General features: G+C 31.9%; 2 protein-coding genes across 4 annotated transcripts in view; both read right to left on the bottom strand.

Annotated features, from left to right (window-relative positions):
* Positions 1-12,962, bottom strand: part of LOC134725161 (sodium-independent sulfate anion transporter-like) — a 46,254-nt gene extending 33,292 nt beyond the window's left edge. The window contains exons 1-2 of one of the 2 annotated variants that reach the window (XM_063588756.1): positions 12,801-12,962; positions 7,261-7,376 (exon numbers count right to left, since the gene is read on the bottom strand). The gene's annotated coding sequence lies outside the window, so the exon portion shown is untranslated. The remainder of the gene's footprint in view (positions 1-7,260; positions 7,377-12,800) is intronic. The other variant, XM_063588757.1, reaches the window with a different exon arrangement.
* Positions 12,963-16,733: 3,771 nt separating this feature from the next.
* On the bottom strand, positions 16,734-21,094 carry LOC134727072 (uncharacterized). 2 transcript variants are annotated; one of them, XR_010108708.1, is made up of 4 exons: positions 20,700-20,735; positions 20,595-20,621; positions 19,620-19,772; positions 16,734-16,991 (listed from the first exon to the last, which is right to left on the bottom strand). XR_010108708.1 is itself a non-coding variant. In XM_063591462.1 (4 exons), exons 1-4 carry the CDS (start codon positions 20,972-20,974, stop codon positions 16,801-16,803), a joined length of 567 nt encoding a protein of 188 aa, XP_063447532.1. In that variant the 5' UTR covers positions 20,975-21,094; the 3' UTR covers positions 16,734-16,800. The 2 variants fall into 2 exon arrangements, 1 of the variants encoding a protein (XP_063447532.1); XM_063591462.1 differs by lacking the exon at positions 20,700-20,735 and adding an exon at positions 20,779-21,094.
* Positions 21,095-24,149: the final 3,055 nt, after the last annotated feature.

Raw genomic sequence — 24,149 nt, 5'->3', positions numbered from 1 at the left:
CTTTTAGTTTATGTTTGATACGAGAAATAGGTTTATTGTGGTTATTGTTAATAGTAAAATGTTCTTTAAAATGTTGAATACGTATATCAACTATCTTCATTACTGAATTAAAAAAAGAGTCCAAAGATTTTTTGTCAGCTTTTTCCCGTTTTATCCATTTCATACAGTAAGTAAGGAGTGAGTCGTGGATGATATTACGACACTCATTCCAATTAATAATTGACGGGGGACGATATTTAGGTCCTTTACTGAGAAATGATTTTAACTCTCGGTCTTGAACGATGTTAAGATCTCCTGTTATAACATGGGAAATGGGTCCATAAATATATTCGGAATTACTGCAATTACATGAAGTAGGTGTATTTTCACTGATATTAACATCTTTACACAATTGACTATAATTAAACACAAATTTCCGGGTAGATTTCTTGTAAATATAACAAATAAGAGGTAGCTCAGTATTGTCAAAATATCCAGGAATTTGTTCTTTAACAGAATGGTCGTTAAATATACCGGCAATATTTACAAAATCAAAGCCTTTGTTGACATACTTAATTTTAATAAAATGTTTTTTATGATCTTCAGGGCGATCAATTTTGGGAAATAATTTAGAATAACAATATGCCATAATAATTTGAACAATTTCATACTCAGGACTGCTATATGAAATTGTGTTGCAATCCTCCAAAATTTTATTTAACTTATTAACCGGTAACGAACAGAGTTTTGTTAACAGATAATGTCTGCCGTTGTTTTTTGAAATAGAAATAAGGTCCGAAATATTGGTATGATTGGCCCGAAATTTTCTTTGATTGCGATTTGTTCTACAACCGTGAGAACGGTTTTTACGAACAGTTTTAGAAACAATATCCAAAATGTTAACGGAATTGGTTCTAGATATATTACCAATTCCCATGATATTATCATTTAGACCGAGAGGGTAAACTGTCTGTAATTTTTTAATCCAATTTAATTCAATTATTTTCCGTGATCGTACAAACTTTGAATGCGATTCACCAGGCTGCTTATTTACTACTTCTAAAGGTTGAACTGCTAAATATTTAAAAGGATGGTTGTGCTTCTTAAGGTGTTGGTAAATGATACTTTTGAATTTATTAGGTCTTTTAAAACGATACAGATGTTGACTTTATGTGCCAATTGGAGAAAGTTATCAAACATTTTATTTTCTTGGGCCAAAACCAGGCCTTAATGCCCCTACTCCTTTGATGTAGATAGACAGTAATTTCATCATACAGAACCAGGGTTTCTGTTGGAAGTTGCGAAAATTTAAAAAATGAGGAAAATTTAAATTCATTATTGGCGAAGGAGTATGTCGTTCAGAATCATTTGAATAGTTGTGACACTTACAGATTTTCTTAGAAATAGCAGTTATCAAAGAAATATACCAAATTTTTCACTTTTTTATTTTTAGCCATGTTGGTTGGCAGCATCATCATCAGACACAATTTTTAAACTAGATTTTCCAATGATAAATGTGCCATGTATGATTCCAACTGGTCTCATAGTGTCAAAGGAAAAAAGTTTTTGTAAAAGTAAGCAGACAACAACAGATAGACAATTTGCAATAAACTAAATGAATGTGTGTATTGCAATAAACTAAATAAAAATGTGTGAATTGCAATACACTGAATCGATGATTGTATAATTGATATCAATTAACTCAATATGTACTTATTTCAATAAACTAAATCAATGTGTGCATATTGCAATAAACTAAATCAATGTGTGCATATTGCATTAAACTAAATCAATGTGTGCATATTGCATTAAACTAAATCAATGTGTGCATATTGCAATAAACTAAATCAATGTGTGCATATTGCAATAAACTAAATCAATGTGTGCATATTGCAATAAACTAAATCAATGTGTGCATATTGCAATAAACTAAATCAATGTGTGCATATTGCAATAAACTAAATCAATGTGTGCATATTGCAATAACCTAAATCAATGTGTGCATATTGCAATAACCTAAATCAATGTGTGCATATTGCAATAAACTAAATCAATGTGTGCATATTGCAATAAACTAAATCAATGTGTGCATATTGAAATAAACTAAATCAATATATGTATTTCAATAAACTAAATTAATATGTGCATATTGCAATAAACTTAATCAATGTGTTCATTGCAATAAACTTAATCAATGTGTTCATTGCAATAAACTTAATCAATGTGTTCATTGCAATAAACTTAATTGATGTGTGTGTATTGCAATTATCTAAATCAAATTTAATTTGTTTGAGTATTGTATAGTCAAGTAAATATGTCCATCAAGGGGCCGAGAAAAGGTCATAATTTTATGAATGGTGCTAATTCAAAATAATTCCTAGTGATAAAACAATCCATTCAGAGTCTTACAATGAATTTACTTAATAAAGCCTTCTATTTGACATAAAAAAAAAAGTATCTTATCTCAGGTTTTCATAATGGTAAAACGAAGATTTGTCTAAAAACCAGATCTAAAGTTATACAAGCTCAAGACATATAATATTAAAAATCTGAATACAGGTAATCCTGGGATATTATAATACCCTTCTCTCCTCAAGTCTTTTAGAAACAGACATTTAAGAAAGTTCAAACAGTTCTCACTTAGGTTTGTTATATTGTGGATTCTTAAATTTTTCGTTGGTACCAATTTTCATGGATCTTTGATTTAGTGAGGTCGCCAAAAGTCTACATTTAAAGCTTATTGAAAATTTGTGGTTTAACCTTTTCCCCTAAAATCCCTTAAAAATATGTATCATACATAATATAATAATGAAATCACAGTCAACAATAATATATCGAGATGATAACATGTCCTCAGTGATAGCTGTATAATTATCAAAAGGCCTTTGGTACAGGTGAGCAAACAAACATTGTGGTTTATTACATAACATGACTTTGTTTACAACTAACCCTTTGTCTTCTAGGCCTTGGAAAAATAAAAGTGACCTTGAACATCCAGCTAAATATAGCAGCTATCAACCCAATAAGGTGTTTGAACTATTAAATATAGGTATTATATTCCCAAATGTATTTTAAATTTTTTCGTTGTGCAATAACAAAGGTATGCATTGCACATGTTGCAGAAAAATGAGAAAATTGTCAAATGACATATATTAGACATCAAGATATTTCAAATAATTTCATTCCTCAGACTATTTAATGATTCATCTAATCTTCTATTTAGTTTTTAATTCTTACTCTTGAAATACCCGTATATATCTGATTTCTGTCCTTAGTTTACATTTGATCTTATTATATCTAATTATTCATCTTTATCAGAGTTCAATTAGGACTTTGACAATTTTCTGATCTAGTCTATAATCAAAGTCAAAGAATTGTAAACAATGATATATAAACCTGTCAATTATTCCATATACTAAATATAGATGACCTTTTGCTATTACGTATTTGAAAAACAGACCAAAACACAAGAACTAAAAATTGACCAAAAGACAAAAATGAGATCAAGGTCAGATGATACCTGCTACTGCTAGACAGACATAATCAACTTACGGTTATATGGTACACCAATAAAGATGACCTATTGCTTATAGTACTTGTAAAACAGACCTAAAGTACCTGAAGGCCGTACTTTAACCTATAATGGTTTACTTTTTCAATTGTTATTTGGATGGAGAGTTGTCTCATTGGCACTCACACCACATCTTCCTATATCTAAACACTGAAACTTAACATTGACCCATGAATCATGAAAATGAATGAAAACTTTCATTGCAGGCGAGACAAAAACTACATGTAGTACACCACTTTCCCTGCAAGAAGCATCCAGTTAAAGATGAATACTAATTAAACTCTAATCTGTGTTAAAGGGAAAGGTTTAGCGCCCCTTATAAATCGGTGAACTACTAACCAATTCTTCACCTTCACGTTTTTGTATATAAAAAAATTGTCAATTCACAGGTGAGGATATGGTGAGGTGTTTATATATCTTAAAAGACTGTGTCAAAAACACAAACTTCAGGTCAATGACAAGTGCTTTGAATACCAGCTTATCTAGACACAGTAAGAATTCAACAGCGTGTTCTATCAAAACAATGGAATTGCCTCTTCACTATTCAATATTATTAATCTATTAACAAACTTAATAGTTCTCTGTTTTATCAATATGACTATTCAATTCAATTTATTTAAAATGTGTCAACAATAAAGTTCTTACATCTTGTTTCAAGTCTTGGTAACAAATTTTCATAATGAAAGCTGGCCTTGCAGTCATATTAATACTTTAGAGTACAATTCTAATACTCTGACTGCAAAATCAATTATCAAATACTTGAATTGGTGTTTTGATCATAACTTTAGTACCCTGAGACTGCCTAAATCTTTATGAATGAAAGCCCTTGTGATTGTAAGTGATTTACTCTCAATCTTACACAGGTCATACATGATTTTCATAAAGCACCAGCAAGAGTGATTTAAGGGGCAGATCCAGCCATTTTAAAACGCGGGGTTCCCAACCCAGGGCAAAGGGGGGGTTCCAACTATATGTTCCAATTCAAATGCATTGATCGTCCAAAAAAAGGGGGTATCCAACCCCGGAACCCTCGCCCTGGATCCGCCACTGGATTTTTCACTGAATCAAGTTGTCTTACATATTTTAAGTTAAAAGTGATAACAAGTGGATTGATATATAGTAATTGATTCTTTGATAACATAAATTTTGAGGTCCCCTGTCTTTTGCATTTATATAATAATAAATATTAATTAAAGATACTGCAACAAAGATTTTTTCAATTTTGCAACAACTAACATGACCTTTATCTTACATTTCATTGTGTACAGAACACTTAAGGTGTCAAACTGTTCTTTATTAAATATACCTAATGGTATGATACAGAACATTGTATTATATATTATATATATCTACTTGCTGAATTCCAAAGTTTCTCAGCTACTGAAGAAGGACAAAACAGAAAATTAATATATCTTTCTTGAAATCTGTCAGTGACCTATTTTTTTTAACAACATTTAAAATCAGCTGATTATTGTTTATCTATACTATTAAACGAGAAGATTTCATTTTTGGTGTCGCTTCTCTTCTTTCCACAAATAATTGATCAACACGCCTCTGTGTCCTATAGGTACAGTGCATAGTGCCATTTGTCATCCATTCATATGATTATTAAGATTGAATTATTTTTGGAGAAAAATGAGAAAAAAGGCATCTGGATATTGTCCCGTCATTGGACGAAATTTTAAGTCAGATTAGACTTCCGGTTTGCGTTTTTCTGTATACTTTGAACATACATATACAAAAAATAAAGAATTCAATCTGCTATCATTTTCAAATTTACTATCCACGGCAGTCACAGAGTTTATTAAATAGAGAGGGTCTGTATAATATTTCAATGACCACAGTATGGATCGATTAGTACACTTAAAATTGAAAGTAAATACACTATATTTATACAGTAATGAATGTTCATAATATACAGATAAGCGCTAAAAATATGCATGTGAACTTTTGATACCTTTTCTGAAATTCTCCAGTCATTAAATCTTTTACAAAGTTTATTGATTACAAAAAAAAAGAAGATGTGGTATGATTGCCATGTTGAGACAACTCTCCACAAGAGACCAATAAGACACAGATATTAACAATTATAGGTTACCATACGACCTTCAACAACGAGCAAAGCCCATACCGCATACTCAGCTTTTAATGGCCCCGAAATGACAATGTAAAAACAAATGAAACCAAAAAACTAGTGGCCTTATTTATGTACAAAAAAATGAACGAAAAAAAATATGTATCACATAAACAAACAAAAACCACTGAATTACAGGCTCCTTACTTGAATGTTCATAACATACTAAATGTATGTTCATATTGAAATTGATAGAAAACCAAAAAATGGGAATATTGGAAATAAAGGAGGACGGATAAAAAAAAAAGCATTTTCCTGTCCCCAATAACCTATGACTTATTTGCTGAAATTCTCCAGTCTTTCAATATTTTACGAAAATTCTACCTACAACACTTCACATACTTTAAACTACGCTCTGAATGCCCGCGATTTCGCGGGTGTGTTCTAGTAAAGATATAATAGAAAAAAAATCGCAAGAGAAAACACCCCAACTGAAATAAAATGGAAATAAAGGTGAAATACCAAACTGCATATGCATGTATGTATGATGCCTTTGCAAAATAGAAATATTTATTTAAATTTTAATTTCATTTAACAGAAATTACTACCATACCATCGTGACCATGCAAAAAGCTCAGGGGTGGATCCAGCCATTTCAAAAGGGGGTTTACCCATATCTACCCATTCAAATGCATTGATCATCCAAAAAAATGTGTTTTTAACTTCTTTAACCCCCTCTGGATCTGTCACTGAAGATAGAATTAAAAAAAAACACATCAAGAACTTACATTTTTTTTTAAATAATGCAGCAAGGACATTTTACAGGGTGTTTTCTCATCCTTTTTCTTCTATTGTTTGTCCTAATTTTATTAAAGCAGACCATTTCCCTCAATATCTTCATTATAAATGTGGCCAAATATTTTTCTTCAACAAGTGTTAAATTAAATTGTACATTGAAAGGGAGATAACCCTTTTTGTGAAACAGAATTACATGTATCTATAGGGTCATTCTCTGTAAAATAGAAACACTTTAAAATTAAAAAGCTTTCAAAATTCTGCAAATATATTTAACAAATACATGTATCTCAATCAAAAGTGATAATCTTATGGCTGTGAATACATATGAGTTTTCACTTTCAGGTTAGATTCAAATGAACTCATTGTTGAAGGCCGCACAGTCACCTTTAGTTGTTAATTTCATCTGGTCTCTAATGAAAAGTTGTCACATTGGCAATCATACCACATCTTCTTTTTAATATCAGCTGTACATTTTAAAAAGGTAAGATGTGTGGTGTATTAGTTTCTAAAATTGCAGTATAATCTATAGAATCAAATGTTTCTTTTTCAAGATTGTAAATGCTCAGACATAAATTAAAATTTGAAAGAAATTTGCGTTACTTGATTTTTCCTTTTTTCCTGGGTACCATTTTTCGTGGATTGAGGTTTGTGATAATTTGATTTCATGGTATTGCGGAAATCTGTGTCCAACCTTATAAAAAATTTCTACTTGTAGAACATTTAAATTCATGTTTAACATATACCTATGAAATCCACAAAATTAGTATTCCTTCCATGAATTATAGCAAATCTTCTGTAACCAGTCCATGGTAACTCTATTTGATAAATAAAAACTTACCAGTAGAAATCTTGATTGTAATTTAAGAGCCAGTAAAAAATCCTTGAAGATGTATAATTGTTTTTCTGTTACTCTTTTGATTCTTTGTAAAACATCTTATTATTGTGTACCTTTACCTGCAAATAAGGAAAGATTTATTGTATGTATTTTGGAAATAATGCCTCGTTCACATGTTTGTTTAATTCCAATTACATTTCGAATCAAGGGCAAATCAAATTCTCTAATCACGTTCACAAACTCTTCTTTCTTTTTTCTTTTGAATTCAAGTCTAATTTGAATTGTATAATTCTAGTTGTCTAATTCTTATTGTTCAATTCGCATTAGAAATGTGTTTTTCTTCAATCATTAATTTGAATTATACTGTGGTGTGGACGCTTTATAAATTGTAATTTGAAATTATATTATAATAGTTTAATTGTTAAAACAAGGAATCATTTGAATATGGAATAATTTTGAATTCTGGAAAATTGATTAGGAATATATGATGAAAACTAACCCAACTAGATGTGAGAGCTATACATGTAGTTAAATTTTTTGTCCAAAAAAAATTGAAAGGATAAGCAATTCTGTTAATTGGGTAGGGTATGCAATGTCTGAGTTGCTCATCTCTCAGAGGTATTCAGTGCTTTTGGCAAAGTCTGCTTACATTCTTTCATTTGTAACATTTGAATTGGTGGTTCCCTTGTACACATGAAATTCAGAAAAATTTGTATTCAACGAATTTTAATGAATCCACATTGTAGAACCTTTTTTGGATTTACCAGTGTCACTGGCGGTGTGTCAATTCATAGGTGCAACCTGACCATAAATGTCTGGTCTTGAGATAAGAGATTGTAAGTCCAAAAATACATTTTTTTATGAGAATTATCAAAGGATCTTTTTTATTTAATTTCCTTTTAATTTAAATACCAAAGTGTAACATTTTGTCATGCAAATTGTACATTCATTTCTAAGTTCTCTTGCACTAATGTACATGATGTATGGAATTCTGAAATTGAGCTGTTCATATTACTCTATATTTGTTGCACATATGATACTTTGGGTAATTAAAAGTACATATAAATCAGCCAAAAAAAGTCATAAAAAATTATTCTTAACTAACTTGACTAACAAGAACTAGATTTTTCTGGTTTTATAGTGTCTTACTTTGTCAGGACTATTCCAGAATTTATTGTACTGATTAAAAGACACCTAAATTAAAAAAAAATTGAGGTGATGGGGTTAAAAACAGATTTTAACACACAATAACATATTAAATTTCGAATTAAATTGTATAGGTTGGGTAACGGTTCTTGGGTAAAAGAGGCTACCCAACCCCTGATGGAATTCATTCTAGATAAGTCCTTAATGAAATGTGTATATACCCAACAACCTTTAAATAACATTGCAGTTTCTCATTGATGGTTTTGTAGAGTTCATTGTCAAAGTTTGCGTAATTGAGGGAGGGAAGGAGGGGTCCTGATCCCGAAATCCCGGGGTTAAAAACATGAAATCCCGAAATCCTGGGCTTAAAAACAACATAATCCTGAGGTCCCAAAATTTGAAAAATTATGATCTTTTAATAGTAATGGTTCATTTAATACAAAATATAAAACAGACTTTTTTCTAGGTCTATCAATTCTTGGTGTAGGATCACCATTTAAAAAAATATTGGTTTGCCAAAGCCGGAGAGCAATAAAAAAGATGGGTTGGTAGGTTACTAAGCTTTTTGATTGTTTTTAAAAATAATAAAAATGGACTATTTAATCATAAACTGAGTAAAAGAAGTTGTCTTTGTTCTTTATTGGTAATTTTTTTAGTTACTGAGCATTTGGTCCAGTAATGATAAGATATTATTGGACCAGCTCATATACATGTATGACTGGACCAAATGGCAAAAAAAACCCCACCAAAACTGTAGAAATTACCCCCTTCCCCTTTACACCCTTTCCCCAATTAAATTGTGCCCTCATTCCTTCACCAAGAAAAAGGCCACTTTGTTTCAAAACTGATAAACTCTAAGTTGAACATACATGACACACAGACAAGTGCTGTCATGACTATAGTCAAATAGCTGTAAGGGAGGTAACTCTAGGAGACCAACTATGTCTTTCTAGCAATTACTAAAACTAAATGTTAAAGTCAGAAGGAACCTCAAATCAAAAAAAAAATGCATATGTTTTTTTTTATAACAGAATGGATAATTTTCAGTATAAAACTTATGTACATATACTTTTTTCTGAAGAAAATTCTTTAATTTATTCATATTTAGAAGAAGGTTACTTAATTTTAATTGCTTCCTGGAACCAACATATTTTCCGTATGCAAAGTGACCTCAGTGTGACCCATCTCGTAAAAATCCGGTGATCACAATACGCATGGATGTCCTTAAAATAAACTATAATCTGAATTTGCATGTTAAACATGTGCTCAATTTCCATGCTTTTTGGTTGATTTTTTATCGATTGTTTACAAATAGGTGACAATCTTTAAATTTCTGCTTCAAAACATGAACTTTAATTATCTGCCATATTTTCACAACAACACTGACGGATTGAGAAAAAAAATTGACGATTATACGAAATTTACACGAAAAAAATGATAAATTTGTGCACAGAAGACTAAGTTAATGATGTTTGTATGCATTGGTTTAAGAATTGGAAGAACTTGAACATTATTTTTCACCCGTCACTCGTTTCTTATGACTTTAATAAAAAGACTTTATATGATATACATTATATACATATGTTTTTTAACTTTTTTTGTTGTTTTTTTCTAATTTGAATAAAAGAATGGAAAAGTTCCAATGTCCACCATGTTGCACATATTTCAAATTTTTGTTACAAATAACTTTATATGAAAAGACAAATTGTACAAATGAGAGAATAACAATACAATTTTCTATATAATTAATGTTTCCAAGAGGTATAACTGTTTAAGAAACAGTTCATTGGCACTGATTTTTTTTCAAACACGTCTGATACACTACTGATAAAAAACATATTATAATTTTCAAATGAATCTGACATGAATTGTACACTTTAAGGCACTAACAACACTTGACAAACAAAGACAACCAGTTTTCTATGTCCCCCACAAGGTGCATACAGGAGAAAAAATAATCACATATGGCCAGATTTTTATTCCTGTCTGACCTTGTATTTAACCCAAACCGGCAAAGATATATTCATTCTAATTTTGTAAAAGAAACATACCGGTACATGTACATTTAATTCCAAAGTCAATTAAAAAAACCGGTTAATGCCATATGAAAGAATTTAATTTGTTCATGTACATGGACTATCCTAGCAATGTACCTTAAAGTGGTAGCTCATAAGGTAACCGTCACAAAGAAAATATTTCATCCTACCCGGATATATGCATAATTCTGACACTGTTCTTATTCTCTAGTGTTGCATGCTAAGCAAACAAGCAGCTATATAAGTGCTTAAAGAAAGAGATTAGATCAAAGACCTTTTAACCTTATGGTGATATATATAGCCCTTTATTTGAGGCTATTATTGTTGAATACAAAGAACAGTTCCTCATCTGGAGTACATGTATGTCCTGGGTATATCTTATATACTTCCCCTTCCTCGTTTACATGTATATGCAAATTTAATTGTGTGAATATAATGTACATGTACAGTCTGTACATGTACATTATATTAACACGTCTGTCTGTACATGTATCTGTAATAAAGAACAGGTAAACACATCCTGTGCTTTTTTTGAGAGAATGACCATAAATACTTAACCAGGTCAGACCATGCATTTTTTATAACCTTTAGCAGCTACATGTATGCTAATTCTTAAATATTGATCTAGTATTTCCTTATTGTATTTCAATGTATTTATAGTATTAATATTCCTACAAAAAAAATCCTTACATGGTAGCCTAAAAAATCTAAACAATTAACAAAGGATTTGTGTAATAAGAAGGCTTGGAATCTCATGGTTTATAGTTTTCTCTTACACGACGCGAGTTTGCTACTCACCACTACTACTTGTCACTTACAGTATGGAACGTAAATTTTTGTATCTAGTTGTTTTCTTATTTTTGTCATGTATAGACAGTATTGAGATGGTAAAGAACTTTAATCATTCCTCTGTCCTTTGTCAGTTTTGTATTATTTTTAATTTTAGTTTCGTGTGTACCATTTGGAGTTTAGTATGGCGTTCATTATCACTGAACTAGTATATATATTAATAAGGGCCACGTGAAGGACACCTCCAGGTGCGGGAATTTCTAGCTACATTGAAGACCTGTTGGTGACCTTCTGTTGTTGTCTGCTTTATGGTTGGGTTGTTGTCTCTTTGACACATCCCCCATTTCCATTCTCAATTTTATTAAATGTTATTATTTGTATGACCACTCAAGTTTCAATTGATGAAAAAGCGTACTTAAAGTGTTTTCTTTTGATGAAAATATGTAATTCAATGTGTACAACAATAGTTGATAATGTGTGAGTACATTGTATGTTAATTTTTATTTTCAGTCAATTGCCAAAACAATGAAAAAAATATTTCATTCTTGTAAATGGTGTCATTATTGCTATATGCAAATTTTCATCCTCTGAAACTATAAATCTCAGGAAATAAGTGCAAAACCTTTTTTGTGGCAAGCTCAGCTAATCTTACCGTAACAAGTGATATTGTAAGCTGCTCTTTCGCCAACTTACATGGTTTGAGAACTGACCACACATATCAAGAAGAATTAATGCATTGCATATTATATACATTGTTGATCATTATCATAAGGTGGGGGCAATGACTGTGAAAGAAGGGGCCCACTGAAAAACCTTATAAAACTGCCTCTGCATATTACTGTATACAAATCCTTGAATTAACTAACAAAAAAAATTAGATACATTATTAAGTAAATACTTATATATCACACCATTATTTTTATTGGAAAGATGACTGCTGTTTTTAACTTATTTTGTTGACTAATTTTGTAATATAAATACCCCATATCTCATTTAATTAACTTCCTTGTTAATCAGGTGAAATGTATCAAGCACACTTACATTTAGTACAGAAGATCTGGGATTTGATCATCAATTGGATCAAATCACAAATAGTAAACTGCTATTTGAAGATGTTTCACAAAACAATTCATGCATCATACATTTAGGAGTGCAAGCAAAGACTATTAATGGCAACTTAAGAGTAAAGCCAGCTTTAAAAGCGAAAGCACTTGACTTCTTGCAAACTTTAACCATCTTACCTAGCACATTAATACTAGTAAGTGGATCTAGTTCAAAGCAAGTTTTTTTTTTATTCAATTAACATTATCAATATAATTGCCCTTAATATGTCCATGTAATATTTGCAACTGATCATGATTAAAATCATTCAATCAAAAATCCACGATGGCATCTCAAAAACTTTACTGACTTTTTTTTCTGTTGTAATTATTGAATTTTACTTTATTCTAATTGTGATTACAGATTAGTATGAAGACACACCAGATATAGATAATAGGATCATAAACTGATAAATACTAAAATAGTAAGAAAATCATTCTGAAAGTTGAAACTGAAGAAAAAACACATTACCATGTTTGTCTTTATACTATTCACCGACATAATTATAATAACCTGTAGTTTAATTTCATTTAACTAACGATCTCCAGGGTATGTTCATTATAGAATGGGTGATACATGTAAAAGTTGAGAAAATCTCCCAATTTGTTTTTTGTTGATTTGTTTTCAGTCATGTGATATATTACCTCCCTTACAAGCGACAGCTTCATACCTTATGCTAATTTTAATTATACAACGCACTCAAACGTTTTGTTTTCTAATGATGAATGTTATTTCAATCTCATTATTACGATAGATAAAAGACAATGACAGAGGAAAAATATGCTGCATGCATTCATATTATTGAAACAATAGACAATATTTATTTTCACAAACACAAACACATTTACATTAAATGGTTATGGCATACAGGACCATACAGTATACTCCCTGAACCTTGGACAGTAATTATAAAATGACCACAGTAAAACTGGTTATCCGAAAATATAAACTGAAACATAATCTTATTATGATTCCCCCATATATAATAAGGTTTTAGACAGAGCTGATTTTTTAAATTTTATTCTTTTCAACTTCCAGCGTATTTTTTTTTTATTATTATTATTTATTATTGTTAAAAATATACAAAAGACATCAATGACACTAGGACAAAACCCGTCAGACAATAAACTTATCAAGCATGGAAGCTGGATAGATCAGATTGCATGGTACACGCATCTAGGGGGAATCGGGAAATGTGCGTTAGCATTTCTTTATAATAAGATGCCACCGTTTTTCCTGAATAAGGATATCGATAAACATCATAGTAGCAAAATGCTGTACTATTGACCATGTTGTCTTTGTTGTGCTTTATTGTGTTCTTGGTTCATTATCGTCAGTTTTTCTGGATTTTTTAAATTAACTTTCCTGTAATGGTAACATTCAAAATTCCGGCTTGTTTGCGAGTGGTTGTATTCTACATTTAACAATACAAATCTAGCGAGATTGTGTCATCTTACAAAACTAGATTTTATTCATTGACAACAGGGGAATGCAGTTCCAACCAAAAACGCAACATAATTGACCATCTGTCAAATGAAAATTCCAAGAAACTCAAAGACATACTAGAATGATGTACAAAGCCACAAACAAAACCGCCATCTTAACCTTGCTCAAAAGCCGATCAACAACACCAGAAACTGAAGTTTTAAACAACAACCAATAGAACAGACCAATATAAAAATATTTGTTCCCTATCATTATTTTTTATATGCATAACAGATATGTTTTGTGAAAATGAGTTACGAAAAAAAAAATGTGACTTGACGGAACACATACATTTTTATTGTTTTGTACTATGGACAATTGTTTAAAATCCTAGTTTATTAATCCCCCCCCCCCGTTAGAAGTTTAAAGTATCGTACCGTCATCAAATATACGAATAGAACATAACCCGTATTATGCTATCATATGATTTTAGAATTAATGTGTTCCGACGCAAATACCCTATGAGGAAATCACTATTAATATTGATTAATTCCAAAACATGTCACCATTAATGACTGAGCTCACAATATTTTATGTGTGCAACCCTTTTACTGTTTATCTACCTTGTATCACATTCAGCCAAATAGAATTAAATGTGATTTGTTGTAGCAAATTTGTGTCCTCCATTTATTGAAATAAAGATAACTCAGCTGATCTGTAAAGGCAATAGTAGTATACCCGGGCGCTGTTCGAAATTCACAAATCGATTGAGAGAAATCATATCCGGGTTACAAACAAAAACGGATGGAAACACATGAACTATAAGAGAAGAACAACGAAGCAGCAAAAACACTGATTACAGAAGTGAATAAAAACACAAGACAATGCAAAACACCCGAAACGTACTATTAGATAACAACTGCCATTTTCCTGACATTTTAAGAAAAAAACATATGGATTATACCTGGTTTAGTGGTTAGCCAAACCTCGCATTGTAATATTCAATCTTGATGACTTATATATCATGACTGTATTATGTTACGACGCTAGATAAAACATTACGAGGAAAAAAGCTTGATTTTTGTCGCGCATAGGTGGTCGAGTGTTCTAGCGTGTCGGGCATAGTTAAAGGCGATTTTATATCAGGAGCACAGATCGAATTCCTGCCAGGAAATATAATAAACTTGCGGAAGCAAATTTACAGATCTAATATTGTCTGGCTGTTATTTAGACGAATAACATATACTGAATGTATTTTCAGCCTTGTATCACCATCACTTGTGATCCAGTGAATAAAATATGGCTGAGAGTTGTCACTGGTTCAGACGTCCTTATATTTATTCTTTTGAGGACTTTGGCATCTACTTACCTTTCATTTTCGATTCGCTTCTATTAATGTATTATAATTGTACTTGTATGTAAAGTAAAAAAAAAACAATTTTGATATGCACGTGGTATACAACGAATAGTTTCTTACTTCAATTGCTACAATTGACACAATTGCTACTCCCAGATATAGATAATCGTTAATGTAATAATTTTTTATCCTTTTGATATCGTTCACATTTAACTATAACAACCAGTCATACAATTTATATCTATATAAGTTGTTATTATTAATGATTAAGTAGGCATATCTTCCTTTTCCTGTTACAATGAATTTTTAAATTCATGGATTTTATAATATCCCTGAAATAGTTATTTGATTTTGATAAATCAATAAAAATACCAGTTATTTTGTTAAATCCATGAAATTGATAGGGATTTTATAAATTCACTGAAACTTTAAGTCAGTCTTTAATATTTTTAATCGATTATTGAACATTTAAATCTAATAATAACACTACTAGTTAAAACTATAAAACAAATGCAACAGTTGTGTAAAGTAAAATAACAAAAATACTGAACTCCGAGGAAAATAATACGGAAAGTCCCTAATCAAATGACAAAATCAAAAGCTCAAACACATCAATCGAATGGATGACAACTGTCATATTCCTGACTTGGTACAGGCATTTTTTATGTAGAAAATGGTGGATTAAACATAGTTTTATAGCAAGCTTAACCTCTCATGCACTTGTATGAAAAGAGGGACGAAAGATACCAAAGAGACAGTCAAACTCATAAATCTAAAACAAACTGACAACGCCATGGCTAAAAATGAAAAAGACAAACAGAAAAACAATAGTACACATGACACAACATAGAAAACTAAAGAATAAACAACACGAACCCCACCAAAAACTAGGGGTGATCTCAGGTGCTCCGGAAGGGTAAGCAGATCCTGCTCCACATGCGGCACCCGTCGTGTTGCTTATGTGATTACAAATCCGGTAAATAGTCTAATTCGGTAGGTCAAATTCATGAAAGGGAAGGGGATTGTAGTTACGACGTGAGGAACATATCCGATATCATTTGTGAAATGGTTATTCCATAACGGTCAACCAACTCGTGATGGCGTCCGTAAAATTTACGAAGGGATGATTTCAACTTCACCATTTGGAACTCTTGATTTAATAGCTTCCTTGTGAGCAGTAACCCTCTATCAAGAAAATCATGATAGGAAATGCAAGCACGGGAATATCGTATGACAGTCGCATCAAATTGTGAATAAGAAATATGAAACAAAACTGTCTTTCATTCAAGACTATTGACGGACCTCTAGATGTTTATATGCAATTTTTCTTGCTTTGTCTCAGTCTCTTTGACATTAACCCAATACCTTCTTTCATTGTTGTCCAATAAAGCAAGGCAATGATAAAACAGAAGTCTCCATTCCTTTTTTGTTTCGAGTAGAATCTAACTTACCATTTAGTTAATTGTATGCACTTATCTATAAAAGAGGGGCGAAAGGTACCAGAGGGACATTCAAACTTATAGATCAAAGATAAACTGTAAAGCAAGATATCACGAAACGAAACATTATTCTGTAATTAAATATTTCTTTTATTATTCATTTCATACAAATACAGCTAGCTAAATAACATGACTAAATGTGCATTAACCCATACAGACAAAACACATAAACACAAGGATCATAATACTATCAACCTGAAGCTATCAGAGGTTTCATCTCAGTTGGTTCCTTTTGTCTTTCTTTTATCCATAAAACGATATAAATTGTTACTGTAGCATTAATAATTACCACTGTTAATATTTCACATATAAAACAAAAGCCGAACTCTTTTGACTGTGACTTCATTCCATAAATAATTAGTACTGATAGTATCAGTACTTCTAAAAAAACAAGAAAAACATACACATAGCTATTTTTCATAAGAAAAGGAAACATTGGTAGCCGATAAACATTTGAAAAGTACAACGGGAAAACCATGATTTTATAATACTTTTAAAAGATTGAAATTTCAATATCAATTGCAATGATTGCTGGTAACTGAAGTTAAGTCTTAAACGTTCGTTTTGATCTGAACCTTATCTAATATCTCTAAACAATAAGTTAACTTATTCAGTCATGTTCAGTGTTTTAGTCATTTTGCGAATATCCACTGCGGTCAATTCCGTACTGTTTGGTAAATTCGCTTGCAGTCAATTCAGCACTGTTCAGTAACAACAGACATTTCATTGAGGTGTACATGATTGCGTTCAATATCGTAGCGGCTAAGTAGATTAATAACATTGAACCAGTAACTTGCTTAGCTTCAATCAACATCTATGTAGCAGCTAGGCTAGCTACATGTTCAATAATCATAAATCTACGCATCGCTATGTAGCCGCTACGATATTGAACGCAACCCTGGTAAATTCTAAAAATATTTTAATCGACTGCAAGTGAATTGATAATGAAAACTATAGTTGTTTTAATTTCCATCCCACAAAGTTGGCCAATGCTTAGACGGGATAGGCTGTTTTGTTAATGTTCATTTGGTTTATATGCTAGTCATGTGCATAACTAGAGTATGATAGTGCATGTTCACCTTTGGAGCACCTGCAATCGCCCTAGTATTCAAGTGGGGTTCGTGTTGTTCATCCATTAGTTTTCCGGTTTGTCGACTGTTGTCACGTTGTTTTATGATCGTCTTTTTCATGGCATTGTCAGTTTGTTTCCGATTTATGAGTTTGAATGTCCCTAAAGTATATTCAGTCGCTCTTTCACTGATGAAATTTATTCCTAACTTACGTTTATTTGTTCTATTAAGACCATTGCTGCTCTTTATATACCATTAGATTGTTTCTCACTTTGAAGACTTGCTCATGTCCATTTACCGTACAGATTACCTTGGCTGTATTTGGCAAAACTTTTAGGAATTTTGGTCCTCAATGCTCTTCAACTTCGTACTGTATTTGGTCTTTTTTTTTTAAACTTCTTTGGATTCGACCGTCACTGATGAGTCTTTTGTAGACGAAACGCGCGTCTGGCGTATATACTAAATTTAGTCCTGGTATCTATGATGAGTTTATTAGACTTAATCTTAACTTTTTTCTCTCTTTTTTTAACTTTACACCGAAACATTCAATCTATCATGGCTGCACATTTTCTCAAATATGGAATTCGTATAGGATGAATCATGCAACAATCAATATAAAATAGAAGATGTGGTATGATTGCCAATGAGACAACTATCCACAAAAGACCAAAATGACACAAACATTAACAATTATAGGTCACCGTACGGCCTTCAACAATGAGCAAAGCCCTTACCGCATATAGTCAGCTATAAAAGGCCCCGATAAGACAATGTAAAACAATTCAAATTCATCCAACCGTATTTTTTTACCATCAATTACACAAACACACATTCAAAAACAAATTTAAATATCTTATTTATGCGATAAGTGTAAAGTTTGGCATGACATTAAACCAGGTTCAACCAACTATTTTTCTTTAGATATCCTGTACCAAGTCAGGAATATGTCGGTTGTTGTCAAAAAGTTCGTTTTTATATATGTGTTGTCGTTTTTTTTGTTTTGTTGCACTTCACCTCGGTGTTCTTATTGTTCTTTTGTTTTCCTCTTATATGATGCGTTTCCCTCGTTTTTTTTTTTTTTAACATGGATTTGTTTTTCTCAATCGATTTATGACTTCTGAACGCCGGTTTAACACTGTTGCACAGGCACTTGTTTCTATCCAGAAAAAAAATGGTAGTTCAAGTTTTCGACATGGTTTAGTGAATTGAGAGTAGATTACCGAGAAGAGGAACACTGGATTATTTTGCCTATGTAAATTTTAAAATTGTTTGTATGCACATTGAACGACAAATTTATGTGACGTTTATAATTTTTCTGACGTCAGACACTCAAATCAATCCATGTGTTCGTAGATAGTAGATGTTTTTGTGTCCTGTTAAATTGTTCCTTTTAAAATTGTTATACGATAATGACTGATGTACCCATATTTTGACTATTTTATTAATTGTGACTGTTTATTTAACGCATCATGTAAATATAGCGGAATTTGATGAGACTGTTATTAAAGTGAGAGGGTTAGCACTATAGAACCAGGTTTAATCCACCATTTTCTACATTTGAAAATGCCTGTACCAAGTCAGGAATATGACAGTTCTTGTCCATTCGTTTTTGATGCGTTTTGTTTTTTGATTTTGCCATGTGATTATGGACTTTCTAAATTGATTTTCCTCCTGAGTTCAGTATTTTTGTGATTTTACTTTTTATGATATTAGTTTAGTGTCAAAGGAAAATAATCACTAAATCGATTCATATAAGGTAGATTCATTAAGTTAAAGGGTAGAAAAAGCGTCCGAAGCGGAGATTGTCGTGACCTAAAAAAAATCGTTAGCATCCTTCTTCTATTTATATGGATAGTCAACCTTCCTATGGATAGAAACAAGTGCCTGTGTACTGTTGCTTTTATTTATATTGCTTTTTTTTTTAAATTCAACACTTTACCTGATACCACAGTGAGAACAAATTTCAGAGGTTTCAATTTAAAACCCAAAAGACCACATGACGTAACAACTACCATCATCCACACAAAAACGAGAGTTGCCATGCCAACCGCTGATAGAATTGCAGCACCTCTTACCCAGTCCTCGAGGTGATCTAAAAATAGAAATGTGTTTTCATGGTCTTAATAAGGATATATATATAAATAGATAAACAAATGTAAGATTACGAATGATACATGAAATATACATGACTATTATGAATATGATAGATATACTTGCCAACCGACGGAAAGATAGCATTTTTAAAAGATACATTGTTTGAAGATATTTCATAAATACTCTGCTCAAAACATGACAAAAAGTAAAATCACAAACAACTAAACTCCAAGGAAAATTAAAAAAAGAAAAGTCCTCAATCAAATGCAAAAAATCTAAAGCTCAAACATATCTTACTATTTAATAAATATTACCTTTTCTATTCCCTTTTAACAAAACAAGTACCTTGTAAGTCAACGTGAAGTTACAATTCATTGTTGAAGGCCTATCGTTGTTAATTTCTGTTTCAATTTGGTCTCTTGTTGATAACTGTCCCATTGAAAATCATACCACATCTTCTTTTTTTTTTATGTTAAAAAAGAATAGACTGTTTACTGCTGTACATTTACTCTCGATTTGACTGTTTAAGTAACATTGAACTGGTATATATTCTAAAATTACTTTAAGTAAGTAGTTCTAGAATATATTAATTGGGTAGTCCCTAACAAGTGCGTACATTAATGAGATATACATCATAGTTTTGTTTGTCCTAAAATTATGCTTAATGCATTGTGGCTATCATTATGTTTCAAATATCAAAATGGATTTCAATTATTTTGGCCATGAGCATCACTGAAGAGACAGGTATTGTCGAAATGCGCATCTGGTGTAAGAACATTGGTACCGTTAATTTTATTGTCACAATTTTGTTAACACTTACCGTATGAACATGATGTAGTGCTGTTACCTAGAACTGTCTCACAATAATACCACAGTCTTTGATGTATGTGACACTTACCGTATGAACATGATGTCGTGCTGTTACCAAGATCTGTCTCACAATAATACCACAGTCCTTGATGTATGTTAACACTTACCGTATGAACATGATGTCGTGCTGTTACCAAGAGGTGTCTCACAATAATACCACAGTCCTTGATGTATGTGACACTTTACATCGTCCGTATGGAGCTCACATGATTTAGTATATGACGTCATGTAAGAAAGTTGAGATACTCCATGAATACCTGCTGCAGTCAACGTCAAAATGATAAACAAGATATCAGATTTATTTGGACACGAACATTTTAATCCGGCCATATTTTTCACATTTACACTTGTAGTAGGCAGATAACTAACTTTTTATTTATCTGTTATATATCTTTAATAGATATTTTGATGTATCGCATAAAAGATAAAAACACACAATAAGACAACAATTTGAGGATGGTGTTAATAATATCCGTACTTTTTGATAATTGTGTTTACTGATGTCATACATTGACAATCATTTTCTCCATGTTTGAATGTAATGATTGCAACTGGATATCGTTTACCTATTATGTCTGTTTATTTTGTTCAAACATTGTTGTTGATATAATGATTTATATGCGACTGTGATACAAGAGAGAGGTTTAACTAGCAATAAAACCAGGTTTAGTCCCCCATTTGCTACATTCGTAAATACAAGTACCATTTCAGGAATGTGACAGTTGTTTTCCATTCTTTTGATTAGTTTGAGCTTTTAATTTATCCATTTGATAAGGGAATTTCCTATTTTTATTTCATTGGAGTTTTGTTTTTTTTGTTATTTAGCTTTTTTCGTTTTCTAATTTCTTCAATCCAACAGTAATTTATCGTTCGACTACTTATACATTATTTAGTTGATGAATGACGTTACAGTATTCCATTCCAAACAGACTTATATGTCAACTGTTTCCTCTCTTTTATATGCATATTCAACAATACTTTGTATGATAAAAAGTAAAATCACAAAAATACTGAACTCCGAGGAAAATTCAAAAAGGAAAGTCCACAATCAAATGGCAAAATCAAAAGTTCAAACACATCAAACGAATGGATAACAACTGTCATATTCCTGAATTGGTACAATGATCACATAGTTTCTTCCTTATTGACATTCCACTCGAGGAACCATGAAATAGAGTAGCAGTTTATAACACCTTACTTAATTTTTTTGATATGAGCGTCACTGATGAGTCTTATGTAGACGAAACAAGCGTCTGTCGTAACAAATTAAAAGCCTGGTACCTTTGATAACTATTAACACCACTGGGTCGATGCCACTGCTGGTGGACGTTTCGTCCCCGAGGGTATCAACAGCCCAGTAGTCAGGACTCCGGTGTTCAAATGAATATCAATTATATGGTCATGTTTATAAATTTACTATTTGCAAAAGTATAAATCAGTCGAAATACTAAGGATTTTCTTATCCCAGTCATAGCTTACCTTAACCGTATTTGACACATCTTGGAATTTTGGGTCCTCAATGCTCTCCAAATTTATAATCGTCTGGCTGATATGTCTTATGTAGACGAAACGGGCGTCTGGCGTAACAAATTAAAAGCCTGGTACCTTTGATAACTAACTAAAGCTTAATTTTCTTATTTGACAATACGCAGGCTGCCGGATAGCAATGTTGTCGGAGAAGAAGGTAGTTCTGACATGGTAGGTAGTAGTAGTACCTGATCTTATAGTTCGTTTATGTGTGTGTCGTTTGGTTTATTGATGCATTTAGTGTTTCTGTTGTTTCGTTGTTTTCCTCTTATATTTGATGTGTTTCCCGTAGTTTTAGTTTTAACCCGGATTTGTTTCCTCTTAATCGATAGATGACTTTCGAACAGCGGTATACTAATGTTGCCTTTATTTATCACGGTTTAAGTATAACTGTCCCCCTAATGAAAATTGTCTGTTTGAATATATAGCTTGTAGGAAAACTGAGAAAAGGAATTTAATTTGAACTTCTTATAACTATGTCAGAGAGATAAAAAAAAACCAACAAACACAGTACCAATATCTGTTTCAGACCCGCCAACCAAAAGCAAACAAATACATGTATAAAATATTTTTACGAAAAAATAGAACTGTGAGTTAACTCACAAACTGAAACCCCGCCCAGCAACTTCTCCCCTTTGAAATGATGACATTCCTTCATGTACATACTTAGGAAGGGTTTTACAAATGTGTACAATTTTATCGATATCCAATAGGATATTTAGGAGGAGTTTTGATACGAGAGACTATTTCCACATATTACAATGATGAATCAATTTATGCCTTTTTACCTCCTTGATTAATAAATGCTGTATTCTCATTGTGACATAGATCAAATTTATTTGTTCAGTGTATGGTCACTTGTTTTTTTTAATGTCTTTTGGTTGAGTTCGGCTATTTGAATTGATATTTTATGGTATGCCTTTCTATGTTATGATGTTACACATTTGTTTTAGGTTGGGTGAAGGTTGGCGCGAATTAAAACGTTTAAACCTGCTGCATTTGTTTGCATCTGTGCTAAGTCAGTAACCTAATGTTCAGAGTTGTCATTTGTTGATTTGGTTCATAAGTGTTTAATCGTTTCTCGTTTTTTATATAGATTACTAGTAGACCGTTTGAATGATTTTACACTCGTCATTTTTGGTGCCTTTTAAAGCTTGCTGGTCGATGTCAACAAATGCTACGTGTTGACGGCCCGGCAGGCATACTTTGACCTAACCTATAATGGTTTCTCTTTACAAATTATGATGGAGATTTGTCTCAATTGCACTCATACTACATCTTCTTATGTCTTTAATAATCTCTTCTTAAACATGTAGCCTTATGGTATTATTTTCTATTGTCTATATTATCAATTCTTGTTTAGAGGAGGATTTGCGCTAACAAAAAACAATTAACAATATGTTGCAATATTGGAGTAAGTTCGGTTATCTCCCCTTTAACATGCGAGGATTGAGATTTTTATATGTATACAAATGTACTTCATTTGTGCAAAGTGTCACCAATATACGACTAGTCGGTTATGAGATGCACTTACAAGGCACAATTTTGCGCCTGTCCCAAGTCAGAAGCCTCTGGCCTTTGTTAGTCTTGTGTGATTTTTTATTTTTGTGTCTTGTGTAGAATTCGGAGTTTAGTATGACGAATACTAGTATAATCACTGTACTAGTATGCATATTTGTTTAGGGACCAGTTGAAGGACGCCGCCGGATGCGGGAGTTTCTCGCTTCATTAAAGATATTAGTTGCCTTCGGTTGTTCTCTGCTCCATGGTCTGGTTGTGGTCGCTTTGACACATTCCCCATTTCCTTTCTCAATTTTACTATTGAGTATTTCATAGGTTGACGAATAGGCACTAACTCAAACAAATAAAATCAAACAAACACTAGCATCACTAAACACAAATACAAAAACTATCTTAGTTTCCTGAGGGTTTCAAAATGCAAGCATTTGACGATGTAAAGTTTGAATAATTTGTAGTT

This window comes from Mytilus trossulus, chromosome 7 (assembly GCF_036588685.1).
Source record: "Mytilus trossulus isolate FHL-02 chromosome 7, PNRI_Mtr1.1.1.hap1, whole genome shotgun sequence".
Lineage (NCBI taxonomy): Eukaryota > Metazoa > Mollusca > Bivalvia > Mytilida > Mytilidae > Mytilus > Mytilus trossulus.
The sequence above is the reverse complement of the archived record's forward strand: the minus strand, read 5'-3'. Positions and strand labels throughout refer to the sequence as shown.

Excerpts from the sequence above, each read along its gene's own strand:
- LOC134727072 (XM_063591462.1), bottom strand. The coding sequence starts at position 20,974 with ATGGCCGGATTAAAATGTTCGTGTCCAAATAAATCTGATATCTTGTTT. Across the intron at positions 20,622-20,778 it reads TTATTGTGAGACACCTCTTG|GTAACAGCACTACATCATGT; the intron begins GTAACAGCACGA and ends AGACAGTTCTAG. Across the intron at positions 19,773-20,594 it reads CACTACATCATGTTCATACG|ATCACCTCGAGGACTGGGTA; the intron begins GTAAGTGTTAAC and ends TTCTATTTTTAG.